The 21,287-nt window shown below is 37.3% G+C and overlaps 1 protein-coding gene across 3 annotated transcripts in view; it reads left to right on the forward strand.

Annotated features, from left to right (window-relative positions):
• The window catches only part of cxxc5a (CXXC finger protein 5a), a 30,955-nt gene extending 10,618 nt beyond the window's left edge, over positions 1-20,337 (forward strand). For 2 of the 3 annotated variants that reach the window (XM_051093301.1, XM_051093302.1), the window contains exons 2-3: positions 3,351-4,389; positions 19,154-20,337. In XM_051093301.1, the coding sequence (XP_050949258.1) occupies positions 3,574-4,389; positions 19,154-19,198 (861 nt within the window). In that variant the 5' untranslated portion in view covers positions 3,351-3,573 and the 3' untranslated portion in view covers positions 19,199-20,337. The remainder of the gene's footprint in view (positions 1-3,350; positions 4,390-19,153) is intronic. The other variant, XM_051093303.1, reaches the window with a different exon arrangement.
• The last annotated feature ends 950 nt before the right edge of the window (positions 20,338-21,287 follow it).

Raw genomic sequence — 21,287 nt, forward strand, 5'->3', positions numbered from 1 at the left:
TTTTTTACAAGCCTTTACAAGCCTTGCACTTAGGTCATGAAACTACATATGTGCTTCTTAGAAATAAAACTTAATTTTGATAAAGATATTCACTTATCAGTTATAAGCAAAAACATGATAACATGGTTGACATTTTAAGATTGGTGACCACTCTCAAAAGTAATGATAAAACAGAATCATTAACTCTCCTTGGAAAGTTCACTTCGTGAATATATGATGACATTATAATAAAGTTTTTTGGATTCATGAATCATTAATTTAGACGCAAACAATGAGGGTAACAGGGTTGACATATAACTTGGGTGCTAAAACTAAAATCTAAATACTGTATACAGAGAGCGAATTCAAACAAAATAGCTTTTATTTCCATATTTTGTTGATAACACTTTACAATAAGGTTCATTAGTTAACATGAACTAAAAATGAACAACAACATTTATTAATTTTAGTTAATGCTAATTTACTAATGCGTTGTTAAAATCACAAGTTGCGTTTGTTAATATTAGTTAATGCTTTGTGAACTAACATGAACAACAGTGAATGACTTTTTTATTTAAAGGGGTCATCGGGTGCAAAGTTCACTTTTACATGTTGTTTGAACATTAATGTGTGTTGGCAGTGTATGTACAAATCTACCTTATAATGATAAAAATCCATGCTGTGGTTTTTAATTAATCTGTAAAAATAATATCCCCTTTTTCAAATTGAGCCATTCTCAGATGCCTGTCGGTGTGGCGTCACCTGATAGTTGATTGACATGAGCGTCTTACCTCAGATCAGCTGTAACAGTCAGAACTCCATTGTTTCGATGCCGGAGCAGGGATGTAAATTAGACAAGAGTATCTCCAATTGAACGATTGAGGTGTTGTGTTGCTGGATGTAATAATGAACATAGTGGTCGTCATTTACTCCCGACATCTGAGCCGCTGAAGATGCAGTGGATTACGTTTGTTTGTGAAGGGAATGCGCCTCTTGATCTTCATATATCTGTCTATGTTCGAGCGAATCATTCGTAATCCAGCTTCTTTACAGCAGAAGTGAGTATAAGGGTAATGTGCTAGTTATCAAGTTTAGCGGCTAAATGCGGCTAAAGTAAACAGGCTCGTCACTCTACAGAGAGAAGAGAGGGGCGGGGCGAGCAAAGCTCATTAACATTTAAAGCAACCTCGACCAGAACAGGATGATTTTTGCAGAGCTTATTTTGGCAAGGTAAAAAGGGTGTTGTTTTACACTACCATTGAGAATTTTTAACCCAGGTATATTATAGACTTTTCATTAAGACCCTAAAGAATCATATCAACTTGTGGAAAATGGGCATCCGATGACCCCTTTAACTAACATTAACTAAGATTAATAAATAGTGTAATAAATGTATTGCTCATTATTTGTCCATGTTAATACATTAACTTATGTTAACACCTTTTTGTGAAGTGTTACCATTTTGTTTGTTTTTTTGTTTTTTTTCAAATTGTGGATATGTTATAAAACAAAGAAAACACACAAAAATAGCACATAGTAAATGATGGCATCAGCTGAATTTAACATTAATTTAATCAAACCGGTCACAATAGTGACTGTAAAAAAAGTTTTCATTTATTAAGCTCTACAAACTTATAGACTTATGTTTTAGTGCACTTTCTGCAAATATGGAAAAAAAAAAAATAAAAATAAAGGGTCTCATTTATATATGTGCAGGTTAGTGCAAACTGTCACATGAGCAAAGCAGTTTAATTCCTGTTTGCACCTTGAGAAGATGATGGCTGCATCAAAGCTCCAAAACGAAAGGCTAGTAATGTTAAAATAAAGATATGACAAAGATTTTTGGTACACATTATCTTTAAGGTGTCTAGTATTAATATATGAATTCACATATATTCAGTTTTGTTGAGTGTGGTCATAGCATGATTAAACATGTTGATGGTCACAATAGTGACTGGTGGGATAACAGTAAATTTATGCATACATATAAATCCAATTGCAGTTGTTAGGGAAAATTGGGTCCCACTTTATATTAGGTGGTCTTAACTACTATGTACTTGCATCAAAAAAAAAGTACAATGTACTTATTGCGGTCATATTGTATTGCAAAACACTTTGCTTTCATTAAGGTGAGATATGGGTAAGGTTAGGGACAGGTTTGTTGGTATGAGTAGGTTTAAGGATGGGTTAAGGTGTAAGGGATGGGTCAACAGTGTAATTATAAATGTAATTACAGAAATTAATTACAGATGTAATTACATATGTACAATGTAATAACTTGTATGTACACAATAAGTGCATTGTACCAAATGATTAATTTAAATGTAAGTACATAGTAGTTAAAGCCACTTAATATAAAGTGGGACTGAAAATTGCACTAAAATGTTGAAATGAAAAAATTGCACTAAAGAATGATTACTCTGACTACTTTACATCTTCATAACACAGCAACTTCATAGCACAGCAGCTCTATGCAATCATAGATTACCAAGGGTATCAACGTAACATTTAGATTCAAATAAAGTGGCAGTGAAATATGTAGCAAACGTATACCTATGGGAGAGTAATGCCTTGCACTCTTCAGAGTACTTACTTCATGTGCTCTGGCCTTCAAAGTGAGTAATACATAGTTCTGCTCTGTTTCAAAGAGAATTCTTCCAGTACTCTCACTGTTACTGCAGTGAATAAATGAATGAAATAACAGACAGGTGATCGGGTTTATGCTTGCACAGGTGACATCACATGTTTAAAGGGGCTGTGATTGATTTCATCCAGAAGGACTGCGCTGAAGTTTGATTTGCACTTGCCTGAGACAAATTGATTTATTCACAATAAACTGATGTTATTAATTTTTTTTTCCGATACACAAACTGTCTTGATAAAGAGAAGTTAATTGGTTCCTTCAGTCAAGCTTAGTGTACAGTATGTTATACTGTCTGCTTTACCTTGAGTGAAGCGACTCTCATCTTTTACACAAACAGTAAGTCGTGCTTTTCAGAAAAGTAAACCAATTTGCTGTGGAAAATTACTAATTGTCAAATAATGTTTTCATGGGTGACTTTTTTGCCATATTTTATTATTCAAGGTGCTTTTTGTCACAGCGTCTGGCTGTGCTACTGTTCACATCTATCGCGTTTTTGCTTTACTCCCTCTACATAGAGTTTGAAGATAAATGTACATATTGATTTCTCAGGCACAGTAGGGGCATCGGTACAGCACTCAATAAAATGTTGGAGCCATGCGAAAGAAAGGCCCAAATCGGCGCTCACTGTTCTCAGTCGCTGCTTTTTTGTTGTCAAGGTCTCTTTTAAGCATCAGAACACTTTCAACATCTTTCCATCTCTCTCTCTCTTTCTGTCTTTGTGTGTTAGTTTACAGGTTGCCGGCGGAAAGATGTGGATGAGGGCTGAAGTCTAGAGCTGAGGGCACTGGGGTCTGCCTGCCACTGGCCGGCCTTTTTGCCCGTTAAGGGGAGGCTCCACCCTCACCTGGGTACTGAGTGGATTGCGAGTGCTGCCTGGCTCCTCCCTCGCCAGCCCCCGTCCCCTCCCCAACCCCGCCCCCCCTCCCACGCTCACACCCCGGGGCTGGACCATGTCTGGCGGACAGCCGGAGGGCAGCCGGACACCCAAGGCCCAGGACCAGGACACGGACCAGGACCAGGACAAGCGCAGTTGTGGGGAGGACAGCCCCGTTATCGAACGCCGCAACCGGAGCGGCATCATCAGCGAGCCCCTCAGCAAGAGCCTGAAGAGGTCTCGCACCCTCTCGCAGTACACCGCCGCGTGCCCCCAGACGGCCAACGGACTGAAACACAACGGCCAGGCCAAGAGCCACGCGGCCAAGCCCCAGCCCGCTCAGCAGCAGCCGCAGCAGCCTTCCGCCTCGGCCTTGGTGCCGAGCAAGCTGGACCGAACCCTGGAGCAGGTGTTGGAAGGACAGAACGGCCTGTTGCACTTTGCCCAGGCAGCTGCGCTGCTTAAGCGGGCGGGCATGGAGCACATGTTGCTGCCGGGGGGAATGGGCGTGGGCGGGGGCGAGGTGGGGACGGTCGACCTGGAAGGGGCGTCGGTGGCTGACACTGTCGGGGGTCACACAGACTTCCCGTACGGCGTGGGTGGCGGCTTCCCCTTCAACCCAGGGCTGTTCATCATGACGCCGGCCGGAGTCTTCCTCGCCGACAGCGCGCTGCACATGGCCGGCTTGACGGAGTACCCAGTGCAAAGCGAGCTGGCCTCTGCCATCAGCTCCGGGAAGAAGAAACGGAAACGCTGTGGGATGTGCCCACCTTGCCGGCGCAGGATTAACTGCGAGCAGTGCAGCAGTTGCCGGAACCGCAAGACGGGCCACCAGATCTGCAAGTTCCGCAAGTGCGAGGAGCTCAAGAAGAAACCGTCTGCTGCACTGGAGGTAAACGATACTGAGACTCTGTGACCTTTCTTAAATTCGTTCAGTTGCATTTGTTCGCTAATGTGTTTTGTGGCCAGAAAGCGGCTAATTCGTTGCTTCTAATGCGGGTGAACTTTGTACACGATGGCGGCGTCTGCTGAGGGTTAGGCTGGGAGATGAGGCTTTGGGGTGACAGGTGGCACTGACAGTAGCGGGGGAGGGAGATACGGCCAGACATGCACCATGGGGTTTGTTCTAATCTGCCCCCCACTGCGGCATCACGTCACTCTTCCCGCATCCTGCCTCCCTGACACTACTAGGACACTCCTCAGAGACATGACGCCCTCCGGTACAGCCGCTTTTATAGGTCCCTGCATTCATTAGTTCGGTTTTACAGAGCGATGCGGTTTGAGGGATGCTGCTTTTGTTAAGATCAAGAATCGTATCGAGGTGGTTTCATCAACTCGGTGGTGTTTTTAAGGATGTAGCGGTGGGCTTGATGTGGACATATACGTGTATGTGTTTTTGTGTTTTTATGTACGACGTAATCCATCTGGCCACAGGGCTGTCATCTGGAGCACCAGGTGTCAGTGACGAATGGCCTACCCCTCCTCTCTCTCATCAGTGGGGGCTGATGGTCCTACAAACTTCTTGCTGAGGTCAACCCGAGTTGTTTGGATTGTATTTTTTTAAAGTCATCATGGAATCAGAACTAACCCATTTATTTAATGCAAATTTTTTGTAAATGATCAGCGCAGTGAAATTTTTTCAAGGAAAAAATTTGAAGAGTTTACGATAAGGTTCAGTTTGTCAACATTATTTAATGCATTTAGTGATGAACTAACAATGAACAACAATTTTACAGCACTTAATAATCTAGTTTAATGTTAATTCATGAATATACTATTATTCACTTTTGTTTGTGTATGTTAACATTAACCTAGATTAATAAAGGCTGTAGAAGTATTTTTGATTACTAGTTCATATTAGCTGTTGCATTAATTAATATGAACTTGCTGAACCTCATTGTAAAGGTTTTCGTGTTTATATTCATACTCTTTAGTCAAAACTTAGTAATTTGCTCTTTCACATAGTTAGGACAATGTTATCCAATTGCCAAATACACTACCATTTAAAAGTTTGGGGTGTACAAATGTACAAAAAGTGAAAATAATAATATTGCAAAAAAAATATTACTAGTTTAATAAAACAGTTTGTTAAACTATTATTCCTGTAATGGCAAAGCTGAATTTTCAGCATCATTACTATATCCATGTCTAAGTTGTGCTACTTAATATTTTTGTGAAAACCTTTGTGTGGAATACATTTTTAAAATATTTTTTTTTATAAATAGAAAATTCTAAAGAATAGCATTTATTTGTAGAAATCTTTACTGTCACTTCTGACTTTTAGGGGAAAAAAAAAAAAAAAAAAACTTAACCCAAACTTTTTAAATGGTAGTGTATCACAGTTTCATTGCATTACATTTGCAATATAATATATATTCAAATAGAAAACAGTTCTGTAATAATATTTCACAGTATTACTGTTTCTACTGCATTTTGATCAAATAAATACAGTCTTGGTGAGCAGAAGAGAGAAAACACACACAAACGAACAATTCTGATGTAGATAAACATTCTGAAATATATCAGTAGTTTCAATTTAATTGGTAAAGTTTGATATGAATTGACCTGTTGTGACTCTTGCTTGTCTACCAGAACTTAGACAGTGTATGCTTGTACTGTCTGGTTGGAAGAAAAAAAACAGTTACAATCTGTTCATTTGTGTCTCCAATTATATTTTTTTCCTCTTCACGTTCTTCATGTTTGATGTTTCTGTGCCTAATATGCATTAGGCTCTTTTAGTTTAAAAAGGGACAAATGATTAAATTAGTTTGAGGGGAATCATGCTTCCTTTCAATTGACATCTGCTATATAGACAGGGATTTTAGATTTGTCCATTTGATGTCTTCCACACAAATAAAACCTTAAAATCAATTGGTTTTTTGTTGTTTTGTTTGCTGATTACAACCTCATTTAAACACAGTGCGTAAGAATAATAATGGTAGGGTGATGCTGTCGCTAACGTTTCAGTCATTAAAAATGGTCGGATAATTCCACGCCACGTCTGCTCCCCCAGCTGTCCAGTCAGTGTGGAGTCAAACAAGGTCACGTCTGATGGCGTCTTAGGAAGCCCCTGTGATTAAAATGTGTCTAAAACATAAAGCACTGCCGGTTTATGGTTTCTTAAATAGATGTTAATTCGAGCGCCTATCATGATGGGAATAGTTTTGCACTAAGCGTCTAAGATGTGCTGCACCTGCTGTTTTATTGCTACTAGACGGAGTTGAAACAGCGCTGTGTAAACCAAATAGAGCACAACATATCAATTCATATTTCTTTTTTGAAAGTGTATTTGTGAATACAATTTAAATTGCTAGATGTTGCGTGTTGTTGGCTGCAGATTAATTAAATGTTAAAGTCTGACTGTTTAGGGTTTGTAGACTAGGTCATCATACTGTATATCATCATATTGTATATACTACAGTAACACTGAATCATATTTTTATTTTGAGAGTGAAGTTGTTAGTTACTAGATGTTGTGCTAAAAATGACTCAACACTAGATCTTTTTGGCTAGTTTTGTTTGCTTGATGAATAGAAAATGGTATTCAAGTATTTATAGTTTTGCACACATAACCACCTCAAAAGTAATTACAGCTTTTAATTATTATAATTCACACAGTTTTTAACAGAATTTATACTTTATACTAAATTGAGCTCAGTTGGCAATTGAGTTGACATTTACTCTTCTGCATACCCAGCAAAAAGGTTCTGGTCTGGTTCGTGGTCTGCAAGAAGCTAGTTGGTTACCACCAAATTACTCTAGCTGGTTAAGTAAGTTAAGAAACCTGGTAGGGAGACCAGTACACCAGCACTGTATGATGATCACCAACATACAAGTATGTTGTATTTTGTATGCTGTTGAACAGGTGTCTCCACCAGACTTGTTAACTAGTTTAACCAGCAGATTGACCTGATCAGTCAGCTTTTTGCAGTCTGACATTCACAAGTACAGTTTTGCTATTTTAACTGGTTATAATTTCATGATCTTATTCATGGTGATGAGATGCTATCTATCAGCATGGGGGTCTTAACAAGACTAACTACGAGAGACTAATCTGGTCAGCTGTCTTCATCCTGGCTGACCAGTTTGACCAGTAAGGTTTTTGTAAAGTCTTTTCATGAACATTAATTACAAAATAGAATCAATGTACTACCACAGGAGTCTTAACTAGCTTAACCAGCAGGACTAACTTGGTCAGTTAGTTTCATGTAGGCCGACCAGTTTCACCAGTAAAGTTTTGTCAATTAGACCACTTAGCATCTCATCACCATTAATTAAAACATTAAATCATATCCATTAGGATGGAATTCTTAACCAGGTTATCCAGCAAGACTAACTTGGACAGCCAGCATCATGCAGGCCGATCAGTTTTACTAGAAATGTTTTACTATTTAGACCGCTTAGCATCTCATCAACATTACTTATTAGAACACAGAATCCTATCCATAAGCATGGTTACCAAGGGAGTTTTAAATAACTTAAGCAACACAACTAACTTGGTGAACCAGTTTCATGCAGACTGACTAAGTATAGTTTTGCCATTTTAATTAGTTAGAATTTCATGATCTTATTCATGGTGATGAGATGCTATCTATTAGCATGGGGGTCTTTACTAACTTAACCAGCAAGACTAACTTGGTCAGCCAGCTTCATCAGTAAGGTTTTGCTGTTTAGACCTATTATTATCTCATCAACATTAATTACAACATGAAATCATATCCATCAGTATGGAATTTTTAACCAACTTAACCAGCAAGACTAACTTGGTCAACCAGCTTCATGCAGGTCGACCAGTTTCACCAGTAAAGTTTTGTGTTAGACCACTTAGCATCTCATCACCATTAATTAAAACATTAAATCACATCCATTAGGATGGAATTCTTAACCAGGTTATCCAGCAAGACTAACTTGGACAGCCAGCATCATGCAGGCCGATCAGTTTTACTAGAAATGTTTTACTATTTAGACCGCTTAGCATCTCATCAACATTACTTATTAGAACACAGAATCCTATCCATAAGCATGGTTACCAAGGGAGTTTTAAATAACTTAAGCAACACAACTAACTTGGTGAACCAGTTTCATGCAGACTGACTAAGTATAGTTTTGCCATTTTAATTAGTTAGAATTTCATGATCTTATTCATGGTGATGAGATGCTATCTATTAGCATGGGGGTCTTTACTAACTTAACCAGCAAGACTAACTTGGTCAGCCAGCTTCATCAGTAAGGTTTTGCTGTTTAGACCTATTATTATCATCTCATCAACATTAATTACAACATGAAATCATATCCATCAGTATGGAATTTTTAACCAACTTAACCAGCAAGACTAACTTGGTCAACCAGCTTCATGCAGGTCGACCAGTTTCACCAGTAAAGTTTTGTGTTAGACCACTTAGCATCTCATCACCATTACTTACCATGGGATTTTTAACTAAATTATCTAACAAGACTAACTTGGTTAACCAGCTTCATTGAGACATTTTCAAGTACAGTTTTGCCATTTTAACTGTTTAGAATTTCATGATCTTATTCATGGTGCTGAGATGTTATTGATTAGCATGGGGGTCTTAAGTAACTTAACCAACAAAACTAACTTGGTCAGCCAGCTTCATCAGTAAGGATGAGGTAAATTGCTCTTCAGACCTCTTCTCATCTCATCAACAGTGCAAAATGGAATCAATCTATTACCATGTGTGTACCATGTTTTAACTAGCAAGACTAACTTGGTTAACCAGCTTAATGCAGACTGATCAGTTTTACTAGTAATGTTTTGCTATTTAAACCTCATTACTATTAATTAGAACATGGAATCCTATCCATAAGCATGGGTTTCTTAACTAGCTTAACCAACAAGACTATTTTGGTCTATGGGCTTCATGCAGACTGATTATCTTATTTGTCAACATGGGATTCTTATTTAACTTAACCAGCATGACTAACCTGGCCAACCAGCCTTTTGTAGGCTGACCAGTTTTACCAGTAACATGTTGTTTAGACTACTCAACATCTTAACACCATTATTTAAAACATGGAATTCTATCCATCAGCATGGAATTCCTGACCAACATAACCAGCAAGACTAACTTGGTCAACCAGCATCATGTATGCCAACCAGTTTTACTAGTAATGTTTTGCTATTTAGACTGCATAATATCTCATTGTGCATTAATTACCATGGGATTCCTAACTAAATTAACCAACAAGACTAACATGGCTAACCAGCTTCATGGAAACTGACATTTACAAGTACAGTTTTGGCATTTTAACTGTTAGAATTTCATGATCTTATTCATGGAGCTGAGATGCTATCTTTCAGCATGGGGGTCTTAACTAACTTAACCAGCAAGACTAACTTGGTCAGCCAGCTTCATTAGTAAGGGTGAAGTAAGCTGCTCTTCAGACCTCTTATCATCTCATCAACAGTACAAAATGGAATCAGTCTATTACCATGTCTTAATTAGCTTAACTAGCAAGACTAACTTGGTCAACCAGCTTAATGCAGACTGACCAGTTTCACCAGTAATGTTTTGCTATTTAAATTTCTCATCCCCATTAATTATAACATGGAATCCTATCCATAAGCATGGGACTCTTAACTACCTTAATGAACAAGGCTATTTTGGTATATGGGCTTCATGCAGACTGATTATCTTATTTGTCAACATGGGATTCTTAACTAACTTAACCAGCATGACTAACCTGGTCAACCAGCCTCATGCATGCTGACAAGTTTCACCAAGTCTCGCTGTTTAGACTGCCTATCACCTCATCACCAATAAAGAAAACATGGAGACTTATTAAGTACAGTAGTATTAACTAGTTTAATAAGCAAGACTAACTGCTAGGACTAACACACTCCTAGCAGGCTGACTAGTATCACTATTAAATCTTTGTGATTTAGACTGCTTTGTATCTCATTATCATTAACTAGAACATGGAGAATTTTTAACTATAGCTTAACCAGCAAGACTAACTTGGTCTGCCAGCTTCTTGCAGTCTGGCCTATCCTGCACATTTTAGCAGGGCTAGCTTGTAGCCTGCACTTGCACTGAACTTATGTTAAAGTTTTTGTTTGACAGCTATATTGTATTGGTGTGTATATGGTAAAGTAATGTTGTGTGTATGTGTGTGTGTGTGTGTGTGTGTGTGTTTAAGAGAGAGGGTACAGGCAGGGAGTGATCTTGCAGTACTGGGTGTTTTGCAGCTTTCACGGTGCATTGCTGGCATCTCAGAGAGAGCCATAAAAACAGAGGGGAGAGTGAGGGGGGAGGAAGCATGCAGACCGTCAAGGCCTTTGCCACCTCACACCTCACTGACTGGAGATGTGGGGAATTATTTTAGGAAGCTTGCATCTGAATGGAAATAAAAGAAGCACGGGAGAATTAGGAGTGTGAGGCTCGCCCGACCGACGCTCACATTCACCCCAGGATCTCAGAGCTCTGCTTACATGTGGCTGCATGACTGCTAGTTCGTTTATTTTAGCTGTGTTAATGCGTGTGAACGACTTTGCTTGTTAGCATTTGTTAGCATAAGTATCTGTGAGGATATCACAAGGAACTGTCGATTTACATTTTTTTCCTACATTAAATATTTTGTGTTCTAAAAATATGTATTATATATGTTGTGTCAGTGTGTTTATATAAAAAAATTATATAGAAACTTTTTCTTTTTTACTGGTCTTATCTGGTCAAGCTAGTCTCTTGCTTGTTTCGTCAGCTGTTCAAGCTGAAAGATCAGCTGAGCAACCAACTAAATCAGCTCAGCTTAAACACCAGGCTACTGTTTTTGGAGTATGTATCTTCTTAGCCATGTTTGTGGACTAAAAACATAAAACTCAATGTATTTTTTGTTCTGTTAGGGTTAGGATATAGTATTTATGACTACAGTGGTGTATAAAATCAATAGAAGTCTATGCAATGTCTCCATTTAGATAGCTAAGTAAACGTGTGTATGTGTGTGTGTGTCTCATGACAGTCGCATTAGAGAGTGAAGGGTTGATTTGAGATGATGGTGGTATCAGTGCTCTGAAAGGGGGAGACGGTCTCTTCTTGGTATGCGCACACAGAGAGAAGCTGTCACCCTGCACCTCTATCTGACACCCCGACACACACACATTCACACACTCACGCACTCACTCACTCACAAAGCGAAGGTACACATGACCTCAGGGCTGCATATAGCACACACATAAAGACATGCAAAAGCAACAGACAGATCAGCAAAGACACTTCCTGAAAAAAGGGTTCAAAAATGTTCTATCACAGTATGAGAAATTCTACAGTATATGACATTATTGATCACAATATAGTTGATTTTCCTGGAAATTCAATGTTTTGTACACTACTGATCAGAAGTTTGGAATATATATTTTTTCATGTTTTTGAAAGAAGTCTCATGCTCACCACAGCTGCATTTATTTGATGAAAAATACAGTAAAAATGTAATATTGTGAAATATTATTACAAACATAAATAACTGCTTTCCTTCAGAAATCATTCTAAAATGCTGATTTAGTGCTCAATTATTATCAGTTATTATGCTCAATTATTAATGTCTTTACTGTCACTTCAGATCAATTTAATGGCATGTTTTCTTTCTTTTTTAATCTCACTTTCCCCAAACCTTTGAATGATAGTGTATTTTAGTTTCCTCAAAAATTTTAAGAAGCAAAAGTGTTTTCAGCTAATAAGAAGAATTATTTTTAACAAGCAAATCAGCATATTAGGATGATTTCTGAAGAATCATGTAACACTGAAGACTGGGCGTTGAAAAATCAGCTTTGCCATCACAGGAATAAATTAAGTGTTAAAATATATTTGACTAGAAAGCAGTTTTTTTTAAATTGTAATAATATCTCACAAAATGTATTTTTGATCAAATAAATGCAGTCTTGGTGAGCATTGCATATATATATATATATATATATATTCATACACACAAACACACACACACACACACACACACAGTTTTTAATGTTTTTTAAATTCTCTCCTAGTCACGAAGACTGCATTTGATCCAAAATACAGCAAAAACAGTTAAATTCTGAAATATATATTTTTTAAATAACTGTTTTCTACTTGGATATATTCTTATATTTTAACATGTTATTTATTCATGTGATTTCAAAGCTGAATTTTTAGCATCGTTACTCCAGTCACATTATCGCTCTAATATTCTGATTTGCTGCTCAGAAACATTTATTATATTATTATATTGAAAACAGCTGAGTAGATTTGTTTTCAGGTTTCTTCTTCTGAATAGAAAATTCAGAAGAAAAGCATTTATCTGAAAAAAAAAAAATCTTTTGTAACATTATAAATGTGTTTATCATCACTTGTGATCAATTTAAAGCATCCTTGCTAAATAAAAGTATTAATTTCTATAATTTCTTTCCAAAAAAGTTATACTGACCCAAAGCTATTGAATGGTATAGTGTATAATGTTACAAAAGCTTTTTATTTCAGGTAAATGCTGATCTTCTTTGGATCTTTCTGTTCATCAAAGAAAAAATGTAGTCAACTGATTTAAATATTGATAATTATAATAATAAAAAAAAAATACTGAACAGCAAATCAGCATATTAGAATGATTTCTGAAGGATCATGTGACATTAAAGACATTAATTCTGAAAATTAAGCTTTGATCACAGGAATAAATTACTTTTTAAAATATATTCAAGTAGAATACAGCTATTTTAAATAGTACAAATATTTCAAAATGTTACTGTTTTTGCTCCACTTTGGATTAAATAAATGCAGGCTTGGTGAGCAGAAAAGGATTCATTAAAAATATGACTGTTCAAAAATTTTTGACTGGTAGTGTATTTAAGTCAATAAACTTTTTAATAAAAAATATACCTGATGGAAGTAAAAAAGATTAATCAAAGACTTAATTTAACCTTCAATCCACAATTTTTAGCTCAGGCTATCGAGCGGAAACAGTGAAACTGTGCACTCGTCCCCACAGGTCAGTAATACAGCTCCAGTGTATCACTGACCTGTGGAAACTGAACCCTCAGCAGATTGGAGCGGTAACTTATTCATAGGAAAATCAATAAACACAGATTAAGATGGTGGATCTTTTGGTTGACACCTTGCAGGAATGATGACCTTGGAAACACCCACTACCGGGCAGTCACCCCCTTGTCAGGGTCCGGTGTTTGGACAGATCCAGGGTTAAAAGGTTGTGGGTCAGGCGTCGTAGTGGTTGCCTGTGGGCTAGGCTTCTGAAAGAGGACTGGGCGTTAGGGTCACTCCTAGTGGGTTGTGACAAGCCAAAGGTCACAACCGGTGAATTCTCAGGCGCTTGTGTTCAAGACACACCCACAGTGTTGCATTTGATTTTCACGTGCAGGCAGCAACGGCCTTGTTGGATTGTTTTGAAATGAGTATTTACTCAAATTGTTGGAAACTGTTCTAAAGCTGTTTGATGTTAGCATGTTGCTAAGCTATCAATATGATGCTTTAAATTTCACACATAAATATTGGGTAAAATAGTACTTTTGTGGTGACTATTTAATAAATAAACTAATGGAAAGTTGCAAAGTTGCATTCAATTTTGATGTCTGACATGCTTTATTCTTTATCAGACTTTAGAAAATAACAATCACATACTCTCCAACAATGAAAATGACAATGAAAGTATGTTGTTTCATCCAAGAAATACTTGAAATACTCCGGCAACCTTGATTTACAACGTGATATTAAACCATTAAAGTGTTTAGAGTTAACGTCTGTCCAGCTGTTATCATGGGAGCACTCTAGTTTAGTCCGTTAAGTCTGGCCCATATATTTCCATGTGTGTTTAAAACGTGTCCGTCTTAGTTTGTCTCGTCCAGGAACGACTGATATTGAGTGTGAGTGTGTGGGCTGGTGCACGTGTGATCATGTGAGCGGGGATGTGTTTGCCGCCCATGGCTCGGGCCAGCGCTGGCGAACGTTTGAGATTCTGTGCCGCAGTAGCATTGCGCTGTTGGGGGGGAAGGCGCTATGTCTTTTCAGCTATGCCTGAGCTTCAGCCCCCTTCAACTTCAACGTTGCCTCACAAGGCTTCTTGCTTTTCCTCAGCTGGCCCGGACTCAGCGCCCACCTGAGTCCCGCCGCAGACGCCAAACCGACAGACGTGCAGCACTGAAAGAATACAGAGAGAGAGAGATATAAAGAGGCCGTAGCGAGAGCAGTGTGGTGGGCGCTCGACGTGACTGCGTGGTGACTAAATAATGAATGTGGCGTATCGGGTTTCACGTGGAGCCAGGGCCATGGCCCATGGCTGGAGAGGAGGAGGGGGCAGGAAAGACAGAACAGGGAAGGAAAGAGGGAGAAGGAGGAATTAGATGAATCACACGGCCACAGAGGAGAGCGAAAGGATGCAAAACAACCAAAGTCTGTATTTTTCTGTGTTTTTGCCTGGAAACAGTTTCGAAATAATGTCTGCTTATAGTAGAATGAAATTTAGAATTTAATCACATAATTTTGTTCATTTGACGGTTCATTGCTTGTCAAATGCTTGTCCGCTGACGTATTTTCTATTGGAACAGAACGTTTAAGCAGGAAATAACTAAACTCTCATCCCCAATAAGCCAACAAGCTTTAGCCACATCACATCTGTCCCTGCATCCAAATATATGCATTCATCAATACTATATATTAGGCGAAGAACACTGTGTGAGATTAGCAGTATGTCAGATTTTGTAAAACAGTATGTGAAATTAGTAGTATTTTGGATTTTGCAGAATTCATAGAACAGTAAGCGAATAGTATGCAGTGAACTACAACTTGCGTCCAAATATGCATACTTACATACTATATATTATGTGAAATTAGTAGTATGTTGGACTTTGTAGCATTTATAAATCAATAAGTGAATAGTACTCAGTGACCCACAACTTGCACCCGAAAAAGCTTTTATACTATACAGTAAGCAAAAAACAGTATGTGAAATTAGTAGCATGTTGGACTTTGTAGTACTCAGTAAGCGAAATAGTGCTCATTGACCTACAACTTGCGTCCGAATATGCATACTTACATAGTACATATTAGGCAAAAAAGAGTGTGTGAAATTAATAGTATGTTGGATTTCGCAGTATTCATAAAACATTAAGTAAATAGTACTCAGTGACTTTTTTAACTTGCATGTTAATGTGAAATTAGTAGTACGTCAGAATTCACAGTTTTCGTAAAACAGGAAGCGAAAAGTACTCAGTGACCTACAACTTACATCCAAATATGCATACTTTGATAGTATAGTAAGCGAAAAACAGTATGTGATATTGGTAGTTATTCATAAAACAGTGAAAAGCACTCAGTGACCTACAACTTGCATCTGAATACGAAAATGAGTATGCAAAATAAGTATGATGTCAAACTTTGTAGTACTCATAAAACAGTAAGCAAAAAGCATTCAGTGGCCTACAACTTGTGTCTAAATATGTATACTTACATACTATATAGTAGACAAAAACAGTATGTGAATAAGTAGCAGTCTTTACTACTATACTTTAATACTTTATAGTAAGTGAAAAACAGCATGTAAAATTAGTATGTAGTAGTACTCGTAGTACTCAATCAACAGCAAGCGAATACTCAGTGACCCACAACTTGCATCCGAATATGCATACTTACTATACATTAGGTGAAAAAGAGTATGTAAAATTAGTAGTATGTTGAATTTTGTAGTATTCATAAATCATTAAGCAAATAGTACTTTCAACTTGCATCCAAATTTGCATACTTTAATACTACATATTAAACAAACAAAAAAGTAAAAGTAGTGTGTCAGATTTCATGGTATTCATATAACAGTAAGCGAAAAGTACTCATACAACTTGCATCTGAATACTTTAATAGTATGTGCGAAAACAGTATGTGATATTGGTAGTTTGTTAGAGGTATTTATAAACAGTAAGTGAACAGTACTCAGTGACCTACAACTTGTTCTCGAATATGCATACTTACATATTATATATTAGGCAAAAATGTATATGATATTAGTAGTATATCGGACTTCATAATATTCATAAAAATAGTAAGTGAAAATTACTCAGTGACCATACAACTCTCATCTGAATATGCATACTTACATACTATATATTAGGCGGAAAAAAGGGCATGTGAAATTAGGATTATTTCAAACTTCATAGTATACATAAAACAGTAAGCAAAAAGTACTCAGTGACCCACAACTTGTGTCTGAATATGCATTCTTCCATACTATATAGTTGGCAAAAAACAGTACGTGAAATTATTAGCATGTCTGACATTGTAATGTACATAACACAGTAAGCGAACCGTACTCAATGACCTACAGTTTGTGTCTGAATATGTATTTAAGTGCTAAATAGTATGCAAAGCAGCATGTGAAAATAAGTAGTATTTTCGACTAGTTTTTATTACACAGCAAACAGTACTCAATACTCAGTACTCAACTTGTGTCTGAATATGCATACTTACTACATAGCAGTCAAAAAACAGTACGTGAAATTGGTAGTATTTTGGAATTCAACGTGTTTATAAAACAGTAAGCAAATAGTACTTAGTGACTTACAACTTGCGTCCGAATATGCATACTTACATACTATATATTAGGTGAAAAAGAGTATGTGAAATTAGTATTATATCAAATTTCATAGTATTCATTAAACAGTAAGCGAAAAGTACTGCATTCTTCCATGCTATAGAGTTGGAAAAAAAACAGTATGTGAAATTATTAGCATGTTGGACTTTGTAGTGTTCATAAAACAGTAAGCGTAAAGTACTCAGTGAACTACAAATTGTGTCCGAATATGCTTACTTTAATACTATATAGTGTGCAAAACACAGTACATGAATACAAGTAGTACGTTGGGCTTAAAGGGGTCCTATTATGCTCTTTTTCAAAGTCTTGATTTTGTTTTGGGGGTGTACTAGAACATGCTCTCATGCTTGGTGGTTCAAAAACGCATTATTTTTCACATAATTTACATTATTACAATACCTTTCTCCCAGCCTGGCACTAAAGGCTTGATTAGTTCCGGGTTTAATGAAGGCCAGCCTTCTGAAAAAAGGAAATGTGTTATGATTGGTTAGCTGTCCCACTGCGTTGTGATTGGTGAGCAGCTCAGACGGTGTTTCAGTACTGCCACGGCCCTGTCAAAGCAGCTTACATATTTAGTTTCATTGCCTGAAACCAGCTCTAGCATAAGGCTAAAAGCAGCCTAACATTATCAAAAAACATCATCACTGATCAGCCTAGCCTATTCTAGTGCAAGTTTATGCATTTTAAAAAACATTCGCGTTATAAGTGAAGCTATGTACACTGTGATGAATAAATCTCTTACCACACACTGCACACGTCTGCAGCGTGTTACAGCTCCAACATGGCAACCGGAGTAGATCGCAGCTTCGGCACGTGTTTTGACCCCCTGTACTGTACACGTCTGCGGTGCGTTACAGCTCTGAAGCGCCACTCCACTCAATGCTCGCATGGCTCGTTGAAGCGGCTCTCTGTGTTGCATTGCTAAAGTTAGGCTAATCCACCACCTTGTCCCTACCCACCCCCCAACAATTCGAATTTCCGTGGGCGGGATTTAATTTAATGATATTCTAATGGACCTCGTTGTGACATCATTGCATGCGGAAAACATTGTAGTCCAAAGGAGCCATTCGTTGTAGTTCTTGAAAAGACATTTTTTAAAAATGAAATATCTCCCTTTGGAGTAAACTTTGAGATGTGTAACTTTGTAGATCTTTTTTTATACCCAAAGATACACACCACACACTGACTAAAATTCAAAAAGTGAAAAAGCATAATAGCACCCCTTTAAAAGTTTTCATAAAACAGTAAGCTAACAGTACTCAGTAATCTACAACTTGCACCCAAATACATGTGTTATCATACTATATATTAAGTGAAAAAGAGTATGTGAAATTAGTAGTATGTTGGACTTTGTAGTACTCATAAAATAGTAAACGAAAAGTTCTCAGTGCCCTACAACTTGTGTCTGAATATGCATACTTACTATATAGCAATCGAAAAAACAGTGTGTGAAATCAGTAGTATTTTGGATTTTGTAGTATTCATAAAACTGTACGTGAAAAGTACTCAGTGACCTTTAACTTGCATCAAAATATGCATATTTTATTAGTTTATATTAAGTGAAAAACAGTATGTAAAATAAGTACCATGTCAGATTTCATAGTATTTATAAAACAGGAAGCGAATATGTATACTTACTATATATTAGGTGAAAAAGAGTATTTGAAATTGGTGTTATGTCAAACTTTGTAGAATTCGTAAAACAGTCATGGGAAAAGTACCTACAACTTATAAACCAAATTTTTAAATTGTGCAAAGTTTGTTTCTTATCAAATGGATTATCTGTTCAGGTAATAAAGTTTTGGACACCTTGCAAGGCTCAATTTGATAAATGCTAGTTGGCTGCAAGTAGTATTAGGAGGCGGGGCATCCTTGTTCTAGAGAGCATTTGATTGGATCAGTGTAGTGCAGGATGAGTCATCAGTATTTTTGTTGTGAAAAAGACTAAGTATGAATGTGTTTGAATGGATGTCAAGATTTAAGTGTACTTTAGTTTGTGTTCTTTTTATCCAAACCACAATCTACTAAATGCACCCCATTTCTGTCCCCTCCCCCATTTCTCTTTTTCTTTCTCTAAGAAGGTGATGCTGCCGACAGGCGCGGCGTTCCGGTGGTTCCAGTAGGACTGTGACCTCTGACCTCCACCCAAAGCTCTGCCATCAAGTGCAATGCCAACTCTCGCTTGGATCATCTCGGGCACCAACACTGGCTGACAAACACAAACTACGTGAAAAAAAAAAAGAGAAACACAAGACAACTATGAAAAAAAAAAAACTTCATCACAAGATACAGAACAATAAAACAACAATACAAAAAGAATCAAACGAGTAATGGATGCACCTACTTATTCCTTGAACCAAAAATTAAACATAAATAAAAATATCTATGGCAACTTTCATTCCCTTTTATATGTTTCCATTTTGGTACCTTTTTGTCCCTTTTCCAGCAGATTTTTTTTCTGTGGCTTAGACATGGAACTGTTCATTGACATACAGAAATGGCGGACTCAGTGTGGACAATCAACAAAATTTCTGTGTTTGGTGTTAATGTTGTTCACGTGTGGAAAGATACAGTACTTGTGTAGAGAATGTAAATTTTACGGCTATATTTTAAAATTAGTGGCTAATGGCAAGCACTATTGTAATTTAGGACCATTGTTCTTACTTAAAAACTGTATTTTATGATTGTTTCTTTCTTTTTTTTTTTTTTTTTAGTTTGATTTAAATTTATAGTTTTAAAAACTGATCAGTGTTTGTCTTTCAAGGGAAAGTAAATATTCCAAAATTTACAAATACAGTTTTCTGAATGAACAAATATGCATAAAAAACCCTACTCTAATGACGACGTAATTGGATGATAAAACTGTCTTCGTTTCTGTAGGGTTGTTACTACTGGAAGCTCCAAACTTTTAATATTTCATTTTGTTTTACTGTACTGGCAGCCTTTTGTTATATTATGTCAGATTACATCATATCACATCACGTAACATCACGTCGAATCACGTTCCACATGATGTTACGTTTATTTACAGCTCGTCACGTTATTGTTCTCAGTGTACAGGTCAGAATTTTTACGGAGCCCTCCACGGCACTTGCTCGGCTCTATCGAACGCACTGAAAAAATAAAACTTTTTTGTTTTGTTTTGTTTTCATGACATTGCCGGTAGCTACATCTTTTAAAAAAGCAGCAATGTTTGTATTGGATTAGAACTATGGGCTGGTTTTGTGAATAAAAACAAATGCATGTATTTGTGTCGAAAATTTACAGCTCTGACGTCTGTCTATTTGCATGTTTTTTAAGAAACAGCAACAAACTTACAAAAAAAAGAAAAAAAAATATACAACACTATGGAAATGTTCGCAGAATCCTCTAGGTTGTTCCCTTTTCCATTCAAACAGTAAAATAAAAAGCAATGGGACAAAATATGTCATTTTGAGATGCGATAAAGATGTTTTATCAAGAGTCTTTGATTTCTTCATCTTCTTCCACTTGATGTCTGACACACTTACAACTATGACAGTGAAGAACAGTTCACTGCTGGCTCTGTCTGTGGCCCACTGATCTTAATATCTCTGCATTCCTTCGTACGGTACAGTCTGACATTTAAAGGTAAAAAACACAATTAAAAGACAATGAATTATTGATACTCAGCCAACGTCTTTGACCGGCAGTCTGTGAAAGCTAATCAGCGGTAAGGTAAATGGGAAGGTAAGGCTGGTTTGGCAGCGCAAACACCTTTTGAGTTTTTTGTGCTGAGGATCACCACACAAAAGAGTAGGCCTACATGGGGCGGCTGCATCATTTACATTAAATTTTGTGGGTATACACATTCAAAGATTGTTGTGTGCTACCTACAGAATTACTATCTATGTCAGCAGACCTTCATCAGGTTAGATGCCATGTTGAATTTATCGTCTTGTAATTTTCACAACGGTTTTATTGTTTTTGTCAGAAGTTCTGTCAGCTAAACAATCGTTATGTTGTTATATAACCATATAACCCACTAAAAACACACAGCCTTGTTTTCAAACCTGTCAAAAATGAAATACGGTGCTACCCCTGACTAACCTCTACAGATATGGTCTAATTAAAAACTTGTTATCTAGTAAGTAAAACGTACAATCTGGGCATAGGAACTCTTTTAAAAAGCATTCTGATAACCTTGTGGGCAAGTGCGTCAACAGGACGTCCCAACTTCGAATCCCGGGCTCG

This window comes from Labeo rohita, chromosome 21 (assembly GCF_022985175.1).
Source record: "Labeo rohita strain BAU-BD-2019 chromosome 21, IGBB_LRoh.1.0, whole genome shotgun sequence".
NCBI lineage: Eukaryota > Metazoa > Chordata > Actinopteri > Cypriniformes > Cyprinidae > Labeo > Labeo rohita.